The sequence below is a fragment of the Opisthorchis viverrini genome (genome assembly GCF_000715545.1).
Source record: "Opisthorchis viverrini unplaced genomic scaffold opera_v5_80, whole genome shotgun sequence".
NCBI lineage: Eukaryota > Metazoa > Platyhelminthes > Trematoda > Opisthorchiida > Opisthorchiidae > Opisthorchis > Opisthorchis viverrini.
In genome coordinates, this window is record NW_008751735.1 from 543,224 (window position 1) to 561,784 (window position 18,561).

At 43.4% G+C, this 18,561-nt stretch overlaps 1 protein-coding gene across 1 annotated transcript in view; it reads right to left on the minus strand.

Annotated features, from left to right (window-relative positions):
- T265_04653 (hypothetical protein) overlaps positions 1-18,561 on the minus strand; it is a gene marked incomplete at both ends in the record, with an annotated part of 93,800 nt that overhangs the window by 46,051 nt on the left and 29,188 nt on the right. Inside the window, 3 exons of the mRNA XM_009169444.1 lie at positions 54-243; positions 4,592-4,889; positions 13,625-13,758. Of these exons, the coding sequence (XP_009167708.1) occupies positions 54-243; positions 4,592-4,889; positions 13,625-13,758 (622 nt within the window). The remainder of the gene's footprint in view (positions 1-53; positions 244-4,591; positions 4,890-13,624; positions 13,759-18,561) is intronic.

An 18,561-nucleotide genomic window follows, 5' to 3' on the forward strand; every position in this document is an offset into this window, starting at 1 on the left:
ATATATATATATCACAAGACATTATTGAACTGAAATGCAGAGTATGAACTCACGGAAGCCGTTCACCACGAGGTGCAATGTTCATTTGGACGATACAGAAGTCCTTCGGGTTCACTTGCTTGATCAAACCATACTTTTCGAGTGCCATGGCAACCACTTTGTCAGCTGTGTCGTCGATTGTCAGGGAAATCGTGACAAAGGGCACCTCAGGATTGATGGAATCGCCATAGATTTTCACTATGTCTACTTCGAACAAAACAAGATTGTATGTGATTGATTATTCATTGAAAAAACATGCATCATAAAACTTATATCTGACCACTGAGTATGAAACAGCAGAGGGGTAACATTAAATGGAACTTGTTTATTCTCAATGAACAGGATTACGGCCATTCTCAATGTGCCAAGTAACTGCCGTGCACATACAGACCGAGGAGGTGCAACAGATCTCAGTCAAGAACCAGTCAATCGGGTAAGCTAACAGTACCCAAGTAGGACGGACAACAAGCTCATTTTCTGCGTGAGATGCCATCAACCCAAAAGACCTCAGGTTGCGGATGCCCATCCCAACAAATGGAAATAATTCAACGAATTTCCACATCTATAAATCACAATGATAGGTTTTACGACGTTCGTCTGGTTAGACAAGAAAATTCAGATGCCTCAGGCTGGTGGAGGAGTGGTAACACACCCAACCCGCCTGTGAGAAGACTGGGATGCGAAATCTGGCACGATCGAGCTCTGATAGGAGGGAAACTGTAGTTCATTGCTTTCCCCTTTGGTATGTGGACTCACCGGTACGCGGGGATGACTAGTCAAACGAGAGTAATGTGAACCTGACAGCACAAATATGGTATATGGAATACTGTTCGCTTATTCATCTACAATGTGAGCAGCACAAAGTTCGCTTTATGTTTCAGCTGGAAGGAAATCCGAAATATCGTAGTATGATCAGTCCGGATGTGAACAGATCGGTATCTATGCTGCGATGATCGCTGGTGTGCAAATTAACTCTGGTTCCAAGTGCTGAACAAGAATGATGGAACCTCAATATATAGGTCTGCCTGAGGGAAATGGCAGTGAACCGAGCAGAACGTGCAACGACCTTATCGTCTGAGGAAAAAATCTATATTTAAATATCATTCCGAATGAAATAGGGTACGGTCTTTGTGCGACACATTCAGCTGAAGGGCAGTATAACGAGAGATTTAATTGAGTTTCAGTTGAGTGTCTCGCCAACTTGGACGCACTTGAAAAAGTAGATGTTAGTCGCAATATATGTACAATTTCGTGTTGAATTGTGATCAGAATTCTGGCTTTGGCCCATTCATCAATCTTCAAAAATGGTGAGCCGGTAGTAAACCGCTGGAACTTCTAATCGACGTTACAGATACTATTATTAGGAGTAACCGGACAACCAATTTCTTTGTATTAAACACATAACCTCTAGACAGTTCAGTGATTAAGGTGCAAAAGTCTTGACCGGAAGGTGCATGGTCAAAACCTCTGCAGCTTGAGTAATCTCGTTTAGGATTAGATAACCTGTCAGTATCTCAATCCTTTTGCTTGCTTCAGGTGGAATGGCAGCTAGGCACCAAGAGAGCGATTCTAATCATTATCACTGAAGCAGCTGACCATGAAATCTGATGTTGTAAAATCCCAACACAGGATGAAAAATTGGTACTTACCTAACCAATTTATAATGAGTAAAGTTCTCGATGGGCGCGAAATGAATTAGCTGTGTGCCTTAGCCACAGAATCGCCTGTTGAGTTTTCCGAAACCCAGCACAGCAAGCTGTCCAGCCATTGTTCATTCGCCATACTAATAGTGCAATGGTTCAGAACGGCTGCCCAAATAAAGCTTGCGTTCGAAACTAAGAATTAACCCAGTGCGCGAAACAAACTCATTCGCAAACTAGTCTGACTTTGACGGCGGACTGAACAGAATTCAGGCTAAATATTTCGTTTATGACTTTCATCGTTAACTGAATGTTCTACAGAAGATCGCTTCATGTTTCACTTGGGATGATATTTGAGATGTTCGACGTTCAAGATATCGCTGTTTACTGACTTGATGGCATATACTACTCATAAGGTTGCTTAAGACTCTTCGACACTCCACGGCCAGTTTCGCCCTTCTACGGCACCTCAAGTATGTGCGTTTCCCCGCTTGTCTTCAGCATCACAAGCGACAGGATCGATTGAGTCTCCCGTTAAAACCAAATAAGTTGATCACTTAGCAAGTACATAAATTTTGGCTTCAAGTGGCACATACTAGTGACGTGTCTCTCTGATCAACCCCAAAAAGAATGAAACTGGTCGTGGACTATCAATGAGTTCTTAGCAACCTTATGAGTGGTATGTTCTACCAAGTCGTTTCGTTGGAACCTCTAAGCGATGTGATGATCCTATTGAATATGATCTCAATTCATCGAAGACGTTCACCTCAGATTTCTCCGTTTCGGATGTATCACATGCTACATGCGCAGCACGACAAAACCCAACCAAAAGAACAGCGCAGCTTTGAAACAGTCGTTAGATGATTTGGGTATCATGCGCAAGTCTTCATTTCGCCTCACTCTGTTTACATCATCTGATTAGTCAAGCAGCTGTAAGTTTCCACATAAATCTTGGAACTCCGTACTTTGAATTCAGGTGACACGGTTCCACTCGGCTTCTTCACTCTGATTCGGGTGTTGGATCGGTGATATCGCCTGTGATGTACCGATCGTGCAAGCACCGTTAACCCGCTGTGTTCAGTCTTGGCGTTGACCTATAGCAGGCTATTAAACATTACCCAACACTTGTGTTATTAGCCCAGGAAATATGTTCCAGCTTTTCCTGTCATCCATTCCATTTGTTTTCGCCTTTCGAAAGTCTCGGGCAATCGCGAGTTGCGATAAGCTCACTTGGCTGAGATAACGTGCGTACCAATGTGATGAATTGTCATCATAACTGTTTTTACTATCTCATTCATGTCTTTGACAGTCCGGAACATAAAAAGACCACTTGAAACAGCACTTCGTACAGTGTCTAGCCAACAAAGAGGAAGAGAGTGATTGTGTATAAAAAAATATTATTACGTTATTCACTCCCGCAAACAAGTGCTTTTCTGATAAGATGCGTGGGTTGTTCTTCATGGGTCCATGTGTGTCGCTGATCAGCAAGTTTATCGGTGTTGCAACTCACGTGCGCTGACCGGACAACTGCAGTCGGTTCAGTGTCTGAACAAAGCGATCTGAATCCATATGCAAATTAAGGTTCATCTATCCACTGATTTGCATGATAGTCTTCAGACCTAAATTCGGCTCAACTTCGACAGAAAGATATCGTTGGTTTGATGAACACATTTGATGCGTGTTGCCATTCAAACATCCGTTAACTCACAGGCATGAGTGAAACTGATGTTTGGCACACCAATTGCAACTGAAGGGCCGGCTGAGTACTATGGGCCACTTCATCGATCATCGGTGGCCAATCAATAAAGGGTTTGAACGACTACACTTTCTCAAGAACTCTAACTCAGGATAGGTGATCAGCAATCTGATAGCGATGCCTTGTACGATTAGTAGACGGTGAGCCTGAATGTTGGGTGTCAGACGTGAAGCTTGGTCTGCTGCGAGGTTCTGTTTTCCTTCCAACAATAGCTTTGAAATTAACAGATGACTGCATGTATTTACTCAGTTTGCGAGTTTCTTAAGATTACCGATTGCCAACAAAAAAAACGAATGCAGAAGGGAACCACTGCTCATAAGCACTAAAGTGGGGAGGCCGAGGGAAATTAGTATGGAAGACTGCATCTCAAAAGTCCGGAGCCAAGAGTGACATACTGAACGCATTGTTACTTCACTAAACATGATGCCATCGGACTTCACACTTTGGAACGCATCCAACCACCGTCTTCGTCGCTGGTAGCTTCAAAGCGTCAAATGGAGTTCAGAAGTAAACAATACGTAGAAAGCATCGTCCAGTCGGCAGAAGTAATTTCAGATGGACGTGTTATCCTGATCCACTTTACTGGTCTTCACAGACTTAGAAGTACTAAGGTAGACGTCATATTCCCATTATGAACTATATTAGCCCGGTTGATGAAAGACGATGAACTATTAACAGCACCATTAATTCAGCAGCATATTAGGTGGGAATCTACACAAAAAGATAGAAATACCCAAAAGAATTACCTAGGGCGCGCCCACTGTCAACACAATTGTCATGAATCTTGAATCATCTTACAGAATTCGTAAACGAGAGAATAATACGGTAACCACCAAGAGACCTTGTTTAGGCGACTGCGTTCTCGTGGGAAAGTCAAAACAGCATTACATGTCGGTCACGACATACTTTGTTATGCCACGGCAAGTTTACTCACTTTCCGTGGTGTTCGTGGTCGCTTCTGATGGAATTATTGAGTTTGGTCTATACTGTATTGATGTCTCATCAAGCAGAATGCGTATTAAGTGACGTCCACCAGTGACAGTGCACGCAGTTGTAGAGTTTCCATGAGACGGGCATCCTTTAGAGGATTCGCCTTGAAAAGGGGCGGAGAAACTGCTTGAACTCAAAACCAATTTCCTCAGGGGAATTCACTCACCTCGTTCTTCACCCGGAGTACCAGACTGTAACCGATTCTGCATTCGCTGTTGTCTGCGCCTTCTAAGTACTTCGTCGGGATTGGACAGAGTCCGAGTAAAGCTGGAATCGGGAACCGGAGTCAGATCGATCCCATTTTGTTCTGCTTGTCCTTCTTTTCTTTTCTTTTTCTTTCTTGACCCCGATGACCACCGCCGTGCGAAGCCACGATCACTTTTCGCCGAGTCCTCCGCACTGTCGACCAACTTTTGGCTTGAACGATATCTGGCTGTGCCGTTTTGCAGAGCGCCTGGTTGGTTCTACAACGGGATTTGAAAAATCCACAGATCAATTCAGATCAGGTTAAATCAAGTGAACCTATATGCACCGTAAGTTGAACCGTCAAAGATCAAATTTACAATGATGTCACATGTTAACAATAAACCCACTCGATAAACGTTGACAAAACTTTACAGGAGAGTGGGTTACGGTGGGTGGCGTAATAAGTAAAAACTTGGCCAAGTATGACATCATAAAATAAGTAAAAGTTCTGTAGGATAATAGTTTGTGCTCAGATGGCTTTGGCGATGAACTGGCGAAGAGAGTGGAAAATCCAGGAAGAACTCTTCGGCTGAAGTTGGAACACATATCACAATGTTTACTTGCCAAGAAGTCGAATAAGACAGTCCTTGAGGTATGACTACGCCTGAAGAGGTATTTTACCGACCTTATAATAAGATGAAAACCACTATCAATGGTTCCCGAACGTCGAGAAACAATGAGTCCAGTGCGCGCGAGGAAAAAAAGCAATAATTGGCGGAAGATTGTTCACAACCTCACAGGATTTACGAGATAACGTACAACTTGCATGCCCCCAATCAGTAGTATCACCGTTACACTGGTATTTCTCGAACATCGCGCCAACTCGTATGGAGCGACCTTCGCGACGCAAATTTAACTGAAGAACATCACAAACACGGGACTGTAATGGGTCACTTGTTGGCCCTGACTCAAACTGAAAATGGGTGTATTCCACCACTTATTTGCAACTGTCTTCTTTGTTCGGCACCCGTTGCAGACTGAGACGGTTCACGGGCCCTGCACTTGTTGTCATTTCCATATGGCCAGCCTGAAAACAGTGTGTTCTCGTCTACTCAGTCAGTATTGGTATTGCCTACACAACAAGCTTCATTAAGTGCAATTAGCATGGGTGAACTTTTGGTTGAGCCTTCGCTTCACAGGAGAGAACATTAATAGGAGAACGAGATCAAAGGAAGTGAGTTCCTCGTATAGGTGTGCTATGTTGGTAATGTATCGAAATATTGATAACTCGGGTGAGTTTATTGGCTGTTGATCTGTTTGCCGACTTGCAAACAGACTTGAGCAGTGCGTGTTTTAACAGTCCACACATGTAGGTCATTTCAAACTCCCAACAAACATTTTCATGTTCGCCTTGTTCGTGTAGCTTTGCTTTAGTTTGGTCTGCTCTCCCCCCGGTTTGCCGTCTTACGAGGGACACCGAAAACACTAGTTGTTTTGGTAGAAGTGTCAAACCCTAAAAAATTTCATTGTCCTGGCTTTTCATCTAAAGTACCGGAACAACGCACCAATGTAAACGGTAACGAGGTTACCCACGTAGTCAAAACACGCGTAACTGAAACGGGACAATGGCAATAGCCCATTGAACATGTTTCTTACCATAGCCTTCAAAAATCGTTTGTTGTTCTCACTTTTTACTTTATGTCAGTCAGCTTCTTTCGGCAGAGTTCAGTGAGGGTGATGCAGATGAATTTATACACCTTGGTCATTAACATCGCCGTTTCAAGGAGAACAAGAGAGCATCAAGTAATTCAGGTGAAGCGGACGTATGCGCTCCAACGTATCCGAATAAGACTTGCTTACTTTTTGTGTGATTGGTCTAGCCAGTAGATCTCACGTCATGTGCATCGATTTCGCTTGAGCAAGGCTGCCAAGGCAGTGCAGTAAGAGGGTAGCACGTGCCTGTTCGACACCCGATTGGTTAGGCACCGTGCAGTACAATTGACCAATCACTAGCCAATCGTGTCAAGCAAGGGCAACGAAAGGCAAGTCTCTGTCTGGACCGGAGCTGAGCGGAAGTGCTTAGTTTGCGTCGCAGAGGCTTGTTGAACCGCTGGATATGCGTAAGCACATCGCTTCAAGATGAAGAGCCGTCAAGAAGTGATTGGATGGCTTGGTGGTCTAACTGCGTGTACACCCCTATGGGTTGCTGAGCTCCACTGGAGTGTTCCTAACAGAGTCTCCGATGTCGATTTCATAAAAAAAAGCAGAAACTTGATAGACAGCTGCAAGCTCCCTTGAGCCTCAGATGCAGCATGTTTGCTGCATAAAACAGCATACAACAAACGAAATCGGTTAACTTTGACACTTCAGTTCTTTCCTTTTCTCTCAACTCATTATTGGTATACTAATTGTGGCGTCTCTCCGTTAAGGACTGAAAACCAGATTTATTTTATTTTGCCCATAGCTGCGTCATTTGCACTTCACTCAGCACTGACAACAGCAGGCATTTTGGAAACCCTAGATTCCCGGTCTACTTGAATCTGATTCATGTTTGTACTTTGAAGCAACATCTTGCTTGTACGACGAATTGGCTTTTAACCGATAAATATCGTGTATCAAAAGTGAGCATTCCTTATCCAAATAAAAGCGGTGAGCTAACCGCCTCATCGGTATCTCTGGCAGCCGGTTACGCTAAGTTGCTGTGACAGGCGATACAGTAGTCAGCAGCATTGTAACCAACCAGTCTGAAGGATTCCCGCCTGATTAAATAGACGTTGATGGTCATCTCGTTTTGAAAAATCTCAAAGATTCTCAAAGACTTGTCTTCTTAAGCCAAAATTAACTGTAGCTCTGATACCATCGGATTCATAAAGCTTAAGGTGTTCGGAGTTAAAAGCCCCACACGCTGAGGTTTACGCCGGTATGAATACGTAAGTAGGTGGAATTAGCATAGCACAACTGACCTAATGGACTGGACAACCCTCATGCGCACTTTTCGAGGACAAGAATGAAGTTCTTAGTCAGCATTCTACTGACTCATTGGGCTCTTTCTTGGGAAAGTAGGCCAACTGAAAGGAACTGATCACAGTACATATTTTCAAAAGGGGAATGGTGTCGGAAGCGACAGTCACAGGTCTGGTAATGTGGTGAACAGATCAACAGCCGTCTGATCAACAACCAGTCACAGGTCTATTAGTCTCATTCTAGTTGCGAAGATACTCTCAAAGTGCTTCAGTGTTTTATGGTCTTCAGACAGTTGCTGTAGAAGTGTTTGTTGGCGCGGAGTGGATGGAGAATATCATTTCTTCTTATGAGGAAGAAGTAAAGGCACATATGCCCCTGAAAGTATTTCCAAAAATCATCACGCTTTGAATCCAAAATGCGTGTAGCCGTTCTCCTGGGCTGAATACACCACTCAGAGTTTGAAAATCAACATTCCAGCCTGGGGAGAGGTTCAGCAACTCAGAAGTTTTTCTAGGTTTGAGTGTTCTGTAACGAGTTAGTTCAGTATATAAATCTCCTCCTGAGAAAACCATGGCGAGAGAGGGATATTCCGCTGACTCTCAGAGAAGTGCGTATAAGGCTACATGCTGTTTTGTTGTGCGATTGTGAGATCTGATCCCTGGCACCAGGACGTTGTTTTTATTTCAAAAATAAAGCTCGTGTAAGCCGCTGCAAACGCATCCGCAGGGTAACTACCAGAATATACGTGGTCTTGGGAACATCAACTGAAGAATGTGCTCGGAATCTGTTCGTGTATTGCACATGCCGAATTATCGTCCGCCAAAAAGCGCGCGCTGTTTTCCGTTCCTTAGTCAGAGTGGTACAGACAGATAGATGGGCAAATTCAAACCCGGTGCTTACAGAAAGTTTGAGAGTTGTCACTGTGCCCACCCATCAGAAGGGTGTCCACGTGACAGACAAACTATGGTCTTACAGCAGTGAGGCATAAGTGCTTTTGGTGATGCTAACGACCAGATCACCGATGATTTAGCACTGAAATTCTTGAAACTACCACAACGGACCTCCTACCAACCGCAAGGACAACCCACCTTTTTCCAATCCTATAACCAGCGCTACCCAACTGGTCTGTTCAAGTCACATGCAGCTACGCCCGGAACAGAAATTCAAACAAGTCTAGTGGTGCGGCCAGTAGTCGTTCCATTAACATTCCGCACTATGAGGATAAATAGCCGATGAGGTCACGATTACTTTTTCACACCATAGTGTCAAACAACAGACACGATTTTAGCCTCAGTGATTGTTTAAATTTGTTTACATCCAAGCGACAACGTGATCCAACGTCTGTACTGTACATGGCCGTTTGAGGCAGAACTGCACGCACGACCATCTCAACTCTCTCTAGGTTTCCAGAGGTTTCTCGTCCACTCATCCACATGTTATCACGGACCACAGTTAACCTTCACTCGAAGTCGAACATGGAAACCTAGCATGGTATGGCTTATTGCATTTCCGGAATCATAAAACTTGGGTGTTTATGGTCCATTTTGACTCTGGACAAATGAAATTTATACTTGAAGTTGCTTCTTCATGTGAGATAGATCAAAATAGTGCAAGCCGGGTTTTTTCCAGGATGAACGCATCGTATTTCACATGAATTACTATGTTCTAAAACATCTAATGTTGTGAGCTGCAAAGGACCAACGTACAATTCATGATTCTCAGAAGAAAAAACTGTGAAGAAGCATCACCTTAGGTGCAATGCACGGGAAGTACAGAGCTGCATGCCTAGTACGACTTCGAAAGAATCAGACGAACTCAGCCACAGTGATACATGTCTCGTAGCTGATGAATAGATGAATGTAACCGACGTGTGACGTTATTGGCGAATCACACTTGTTTGTTTCAAGTGTTTTCACGATCAACAGCGAATTCCCTCACATTCGATTAGCTGGAAAACCTCCAGACTCTGGAACGAATTCATTAGTTTTTCATCAAGTTCAGTACATAATTATCTTCTTATAGTATATCTAGTTTGCCTACGTTCTCCATTTTCTGATCGACTGGACAATACCCGCGCCGATCCACTCAAACAATTCGGCTCTGTCATTCTTCCAAACAGCGGAGTATGGCGAGAAATAGGAGTTCACATCCATAATGTCAGGGAAACTTAAGTACACCTACAACATCCCATGAAAATGCTGAAAAATCAGCCTTCGAACAAAGATCTTCGATGTTAGATCCGCCCTGTACTGCGTGTGTGAGACTTAGAATCCCATAGCCGACAAGTTTGATCCCTACGAAGACAAAGTACCGCACGATTGTGTCAGATGTTGTTATACTATTTTAAGTGTTCCAAAATTGATCCAACGATGCCGACAGGCATCCTGGATCGCACATTGTTTTTGTAGCCATTACCTTGTTCAGCAAAGCGTGAAGGATAGTTGAAAACCTGGCTCCCTTGGGGTCAAGGCAAACTGCTGGACCAGTAGGTGGTCTCTAAGCCATTAATCAATGGAACAGAACTCAGACCTTGTTGCTAATGCTGATTAGGAGATAGCACCGATTTGAAATTATCAGACATTCGACTCATCCCTTGTCACCACAAATGTGCCGTAAAATAAGTGAGTGCACCTAAAATGACAACTGTTAAGCTTGAACGGTCAGATGATCACGTGACTGTCAAGCCGTGTTCACAAGCCATACGGATAGCGTGTACTGGCACACCGCTTCGTCCATCCCCACCTACATGTGATAACCGGCCGATCCGATCTCAACAAACTTATCCAATGGTGAGAAAGATCACCGTGCATTACCATGGTTACAACTGCTGAAAGGTACCTCACGAGTAAGTTAGAACGCTAAACCGGTAGGCCGATAAATGCCCGTCCTCTGGGGAAAAGGGGTGCACAAACATGACCAAGGCAACTTTTAGAATACATCGAGTTCGGACGTGGAAACGGATGTTCCAATCAAAATAGAGTGATTCCTGACACCCCTTGTAGTAAAGGCATCCCTGGTAGATTGTACGGGCTATCCTAGTTATCGAAAAGCTGATTTAACGGTACACTGGCTGACCAGTTCACGTTTTACGATCCTGGAGAGTAAAGACTTTGTGACAACTTGACGCACGCCCTCGTGCTTATCGGTATAATTATACGGCCATATAGGAATCGTCCTAAGTTTTTTTAAGTTTAAGGCATGGGTGTAAATTTAGCTGGTGTTGAAGAACTACACATGTGAAATCCAAATAAATCCCCTGTTCACAACATTGTTCACAGCTGCTTGATATATCATCTGAGCCGGTATTTTTCCCTCGACAAGATACTACATACGTTGGTGAAATTGAGAAAAAACTCATTGCTGGTTTTATTCCACTTGAGTTCATCAATTAGGCATAGTCCCTCAATTTCCTTCAGCTCTCTTTCCAGAGTAAATCCCCCAAATCGGGCGTGATAAACTTCCTCTAACGGAGGACTCAAAGGAGAATCTTTCAGGATATTTATAGTATGTCAGTGAAACAAACAATCGACCTCTGTTTGTGATACAATAACAGTTAGGTGAGCCCAAAATCTGGTCGCAAGAATTTTCGCAATAGAGTGTCGTACCCTAGAGGTGGTCTAGTATTAACCGGTGGAAAAGTAATTTGGTGACGCAAAGCTCATTCGTTTTCCAAATAAAGCTTTTGCAAGCAGAACAGTCAGGGGGATACAGAATAACTGTGCGAGAACGTACCGTTTATTGAGGATATCGCATTTTATGATAAAATGTAATGAAAAGATACTTAACTGTACGGGGACCTCAGGCTGAGAGAAGAACGCTCCTGAGGAGAACAACTCTACTTGGTCATGAACAACGTCCTTTGAACGTTCAGGAGGAAAGAGCGAAGTGGTGACAAGTTGATGACAAATTACGGAAGCGATGCAGCATACTATCGATCGGTTGAAACATTTGTTCAGTCCATGAAGCATAAGGGAGCATGTGTTTGGCTGGCCTTAACAAGTCAATAACCGCATAAGTGGTCGGGTGATATGCATCAGTGGCAGTTACCGGATGAAACCACTCGAAATGTTTAGCCGTAGAATAGATTGCTAGACCGAGAGGAGAATGCAAGGACGAGCTTCTCAACAGACTACCCCAGTTACCCTTGCACACATATTCAGGTCCAAAGGCTCTGAGAATGGTACACGTCCATGAAATACAACACCAACAATCGCACGTCCAATGAAACATTTGTTACAAAGTGATCCAATTAGGTTTCTCTTCAAATGCACAAAGCTTGTCTGGCCCAAAGTGCTCTGTCGGAATACCAAGTGGTGTGTATGAACAAAGTAACTCGAGAGCAACTGAAAGCTTACACTGGCTTTACATAGATGTGCACAAAAAAACAAAAGAGCGAATTTCTTTGAATAGGCAACATTCAGGTTCATTGCATGCATCTGTGGTGCGTCGGAACCAAACCAACAGAAAAACTAGCCACTAAAAATCGAGAATTTCTGAGTGGTATTCGAGGAGCTGAACGACATTATTATGCTTTTTCAGTCAATCGATAAAATCAGTCAATAAATGTAATTCACGTGAGTGAGTCAGGCAATGGGTGTGGTCACAAGTAATCTTTGTGTAGGTGTTTGCCTCTTGTCCATATTGGACTTCGACCTGGACAAGTGAGGAATAGGTAGTTTATCACTACTCTCCAGCTGTTGAGGCGAGTAGATTTCGCACTGCTAACCAAAAGGACATCACGTGATGTGAAAAATAAAATGCCTTAGAAAGAGGAGGGTGATGGACACAAGTGGCTTCCTTCTCCATGACAAAATACATTTGGTCGGTAAATACCGTGCTTCCCGGTATGGTTCACCTACCTAGAAAAAGCAATACACTTTTAACTCTGTCAAAAGTAGCTTTGCTAATATTAACAAGCAAGTCAGTGTACCTAAGCTCTACTGCACTTTTGGTCACATTTTCTACAGTATTGTTGAGTGCGTATATTGTGTAATTAAGGCAAACCGCGACGTAAAAACCACCAGAGAGCAGTCATTCTGTGGCCAATGATCTTGGGCGACGCTGACAAAATGCGTCACTTGGAGAACACGTGAGTCAAGCAAGTAAAAAATACTGACTGTATGATATAACAACAGTGTGGAATTTATATGTACAGGCACACACACTGTTCTGATGTAGATACCGAAATTCAATGGAACAAAGTACAAGATTCAAGTCTAATTCTTTCTAGGTTGATATTGTGTGAAAAACCACGGTGTTACCTCCCCTGAAGCTTCAATGAAACGGGACCACCCGGAGTCAAATGAATGAGGAGCAAAGTCTTAACCAGTGGATCAAAAGAGACGGCATCAGTCACCCGTTGACAACAGGCCCGGTGGTTTCGGAACGATGGAGAAAAGCTAGAACTGGGAAGCGACCTGATTGGTCGATGGTGAACCCAGACAGTACTAAAAATACGAGATGAACTCAGCATGACAAATGCTACGGAGAATGTTGTTGATGCGGGACTCAACGATAAGAGTCGGAAACAAGCCATCCACGCGGGTAGTTAACATTTGCAGGAGTTTACCCAGGACGCTAAAATCAACTGAAGATTGTATCTGCTCTGACAAGTGGCAGCATTCACATCGAACCGACTGCAGAGACCATGGGTCCTCGAAAGTGACGATTGTTTCTGAGGAGTAGGCGCCCAAGAGAGTGACCCAATCCAATGTATTCCTCGGGTAAAATGTTTTTGAAAATGTGATTTCCCTCCGAACTTAGAGGCGACAGTGATATGGTGAAGTGGGTATAAATTTAGTCAGGCTGTTGCTAACTATATGATTGGAGATGATTCTGTGATGACCGATCGACTGTACGTTCAAGCGTATTCAACAGCTGAGTCAAAAGTGTCACTAGATAATCGACTGAGCAATCGGTTGCATAGTTCCATTGTAGTGCGGCGTTTGGTCATTTGCTCAACTTCGAAATCTGCAGTATTGTGACGGACGAAAGCATCGTTGCACACACAATTTGGAGGAAAAAGAACTTCGGACTAGAAACGGCTTACCTCCAAGGCCTGCTGCTGTCGAGCAGTTGGCAACGGTTTTGACTCGTCACGCAGAATGAAGCGAACTTCGTGATTGTCATAGGCGTAGTTCAGTTGGACCAAAAGTGGTGCTTCGTTCGCACCCAAACGGCGCTCTGTTCAGAGAAAAGTTGGTAAAGAACAAGAGAGAATTTTTCTGGTGGTGCAAGACAGAAAAGCCGAGGTGATGCAGATGATTAAAATCGTCCCGATTCACGGACAACCACAAGGGCGTTGTCTGCTTCCTGTGGCCAATAAAGCTGGTGTTGCTTTGCACACCAAAGAGGCCAACTGCCCATAGCAAATAGGGGTGGTGTTTGTATGGTTAAATACAAACCCATAATGAACGCTAGTGACCACAGACAGAACGGAAACCAAACAAGAGTTGGTGCGTTTGGTCTTGATGGTCTCAGGGGAAGCTGATCTTCCACGCGGATATTAATAAGAGCACGGTATGACAGAAAAAAGAAGGGGAAAAAACTCTTGACCTCTGTGGCATAACGTGGTTTGTGATAAAAACTCTGTAACATTGGTCAGGTTCACGTAGATCCATGTAGATCCTAATGTAACCATGGAGCTCACGATACTGCTCAATATTCGAATTTGTGCTGATATTGGACGCATCTCTAGTGTTCTACTCATCGGATTTATCGGAATAGTGTTGTTTTTTGGTTGTGGGCCTCAGTGGTTAGAGTGCGAATTTACTGACCGTGGTTCGTGGGAAGTCTCTGGACTTCCCTTGTCTAGGCTTGGCAACCTGGCAATATCCCAGCTCTCTCGTGCTTCCTTCTGGTGGCATGGCAGTCAGGCATCAAAAGGGTGTTACAGCTGAACGACTATCAGTCCCCTCCAACTAACTACCCTAATAGACCAAGCTATTTCGGACAATGTGGAATGTCAGAAGTTTATGTCTTCTGACTTTTCATACTCCCAATTCCCTGAAAAATGACATGTTGAGTTTGTAAGAAGAAAATTTGCTTTGAAAATATACCGCGATATCTGGAATATCGTGCCGACTGAAACATGAGACCGCTTTTGTGAAGCGCATCCACTTGAAGAATATCATAAATGAGAGATTCAAATGAGTATTTAGTGAAAACAAATTGATATACAAATGAATGTATTTGCCGAAAGCAGTCCAATTTGGGGTCAAGTAGATCATAAGGTTGACGGAAACTCGGCAACTGCGCCTATCTGATGATCCTCAAGAAGAGCGAAACCGGCCGAAGGCTGACGAAGGGTTTTCAGCAACCTTGTGAGTAGTTTCCTTTGTGAAAACGTGTTATTCATTTTCATACCTCTATGAGGCTTAACTACAAGTTCCAGAAGAAAATCAGAGGCGATTCACACGTGAGAATGGGCGTCCTATCGTTGGTTTTGCATATGGCACACTACTGTGCCACATTGACTTGGAGAGTTGACTAGCACAGAGTTTATGGTAAGTGGCACTTTTGCCCAATGAGTGTCAGAAACGGATTCGTAAGTTTGGTGTCATCCTCTCGCTTGCTTAAGCAACTAATGACACCTGCCGTCCGAATTTGAGGAGAATGTAACGGAATTTCTCTCCCAAGCGAACAGAAACATAATTGGAAGCGATTGCGACAAGCGTGGGTGCTCAACTGTGGTCTACTCAGGCGAAAACCAAAAGGGAGAAGACGAACAGAATGGAAGTGGTAGTTTGCCCGGTGTTACTACTCAAAAGATAGTTAGTAGTTCCTACACCTCATATTTTTGGCCGAGACCAACGGCAGTAACAACATGGGGTTTAAATTTGTAACGTACGTAACAAGTCATATAGTCAAGTGAACTATGCGCTAGGTAGAAAGCCTGGTTCCAATGTGGTAGTCATGCGAGAATTCGCCGAAATCCATGTGCGCTGACATCTCAGTGTAGAAAATCAAACTCACTATTGGGTCAAGTGGCTGCATAATATGCAAGCAACTTTGTATCACCAATAAATGCATGCACTTCTAAGAAGGTGAAACAACCTGTTTAAGGGATACTCCTGGGGGAGGCCAATTCACCAGGCCGGCACATACTGAGCATTCAACATCACTTATCTGTAAAGTTTCCCGCCTTTGAAGGGGTTTATGAGCGACTGTAAAATCGAAACAAGATTATGACTACGACCAAGCAGAAAATAACAGGAAATGTACGAGCGTTTTAATAGGGTTGTGTATCTTCTCTGGACAGTGTTACTTACTGATCTAAACGTATTTTGCCTCGTTTATAGTACCTTCGATCACAAAACTCAAAGTTCATTGTTAGGGCCCTATCCCACATTGTAATGAACAGAACGCAGACCAAATTTATCTTCCTCAATGTCACTTCGTTCCCTCTATCGAGCCTATGGTCGATGCTTATCTCATTGTATTCAACTTTGTACGGCCTCACACAATAAAAGGTACGAACAGTTTGATAAGGCGTACCTTAAAATTTGAAGATTCAGTCGTTTCGTTCGACAGCTTTCTTCCCTCAACATCGCCGGTTTGGTTATAGAAATTTCTACACATATCACCGACTTGTCGGTTACTTTTCATTGCTCAACAGATTACCACAAAATGACGGTGCTTTCAGCTTTTATCAGCTAACATGAACCTTGGTTTCCTGCTAAAGAAAGACACTGGAATGTTTACACGAATGTTTCCGAGACTTGGATTGATGAGCTTCCTCACTGGATGCATCACTTGCCCGTTGAAACGCTTCTTGATCGTCATCGGCATGCAAACACTGACATTCAGTACGCCCCCCACACAAAAAATACATGTGCCTCCGTGCTACGAAGGGACTTCACTACAATTCCTTTTCATTGAGAATTCAAAAAGGTCCTCAGGAGGTACAGAAGTAACATACTACTTATAAGGTTTCTGAAGAACATCATAAACGAGAGACTCATTTTGGTCTCTAGTGAAAGTCAAACCGGTGTGCAAATGACTGTATTTCACCAATTTCCAAAGAACTATTCGTCAAACTCATTAACAGTGATACATAAAATACATACTACCTGGATTTTCTACAGCCCCTGGGGCTCCTCAGGTAGACGATGTCTCCTAGTTTTCAACGAAATTGCTTTCTAATGGAACCAAGTTGTACACACTTCGCGAGGTGAATTCGTTTGTAAATGGCGTTGATGTTAACATGAAACTCTATTAAATTAGTCGTTCGGCTATTCTGCAACTGGATTGGCTGCCCAAGGACCACTTCAAATTTTAGTTCGCACGACTTTTTGAAAAGTCGTACATATTCCATGGCTAAACATTACTTATAAGGTTGTTGAAAGCTCATTGACAATCCGCTCCTAGTTTGATACCTAGGATATCGTACCAACTAGAACATGGGGCAGTTTTTGTGCAATGAATTTGGTTGAAGCATATCATAAATGAGATTCAGCTGGGATTTCGTTGAATTTTCTGTTGACAAGTAAATGATAAGTAAATGTATTTCTCTAACTTCATAAAATGTATTGTTCACATAGAACAATAGCCTGATAGAAACTTGGTTACGACCAATGGGCCTCAAGAAGGGTGAATCGGTCATTAGTTGTTGCAAAGTTTCCAGAAGCCATATAAGTAGTATCATGTCAAAAGTTTGCAAGCGCGAGAATGAGAGACTTTTGGAGGAACGAGAAACCACCGAGTTCTCACGTCAAATCACATGTTATTTGGTTTTGCCCTGAAGCTCAGATTTGTGTGTATAACTATTTCGCAATGTTGTGGAATGTAGGTAGCTCGGGTGAGTTGTTTGAACAGACTAACAACCAAATAACTATTTCGTGTTGCTGATTTCATAAAAAAAGTGTTTTCACGAGAGGAAGTCGTTTAAACTGAGGGTTATCCCCCCAGAGCGGAAACCGCCGATCTAGGATGTATCATAACACCAAAACAATTTTTAGCATGCCGTCTAGTAAAAAAACCAAAGAGAGCGTACGTTGACTGCATGTTCATTGTGCATAGTACACCAAAGATCACAGCAGGACCACGGTAGGTCTCGTTTGAAGGTTGAACGTGTTTCAATTTAGTGTGCGAATCTAGGCTAGTGATGTTTCTGGACAGCTTCGATGCATACGCCACAATAGGTGCCTGAGAAACGTGGTCCGAGAGTGGCTTATTGCCACTCACCAATAATGACTGATTTGCAGTCAAAGCTAGAACGAATGGAAACTAGTTTAGCGGAATACACTCATTTGCATACCATTTTGACCGGGGGGCGCACCTAGGACCCAGCTGAATCTTTCGTTTATGAAGCTTTTGAAGGAACCAGTTCAGTTCTTCGTGTGAATGAAGTTCATTTCCCCATAACCCAGAATTTCACCTAAGAAGACAACTGTTTCAACAGCCTTACAGTCAGTGACGAAGCGGTTATCCTGGGGGCGCTAGCGATTAATAATTGAATGTAATGGCATCACGTACTACATCTGGAGTCAATAGCCTCAGGTTGACGAAGGTGTCACTGTATTTATCAAATAGTAATGGATTCTTCGCTTTCTATGGCGAATTTCAATTGTACAGGGGATCCGAATTTGAGGTTATCCTGTGCTAGGGAAGATGTTGTTTACTTGATGTTTAAATAAGTTGGGATTCGTCATTAGTAGCTTTGTTTATTTTCTGTTCACCATGTGCCTGGTTCTATCGATCAACGTTGGCAACGTCGTCCCGGATGAGGAAGCCGGGACGAGACAAACCAATAGTTAGCGAGCCTGACCAAAGTGGTTGTGTCAAGCTGCCAGGTGCGGTTTTGCGTTAAGGCTTTCATTTCCTGCCATATCGGATAACAAGAACCGTTTGACATCAGTTAAATGAATGAACGATCGCTTCCGACTGTCGTTCTCTTATCCTTCGTGGATGAAACTGCAGCAGCTGAAACCACTCCATTTCGATGCACGGTATGTGAGCTAGAAAAGTGAACTGAATTGAAATGAC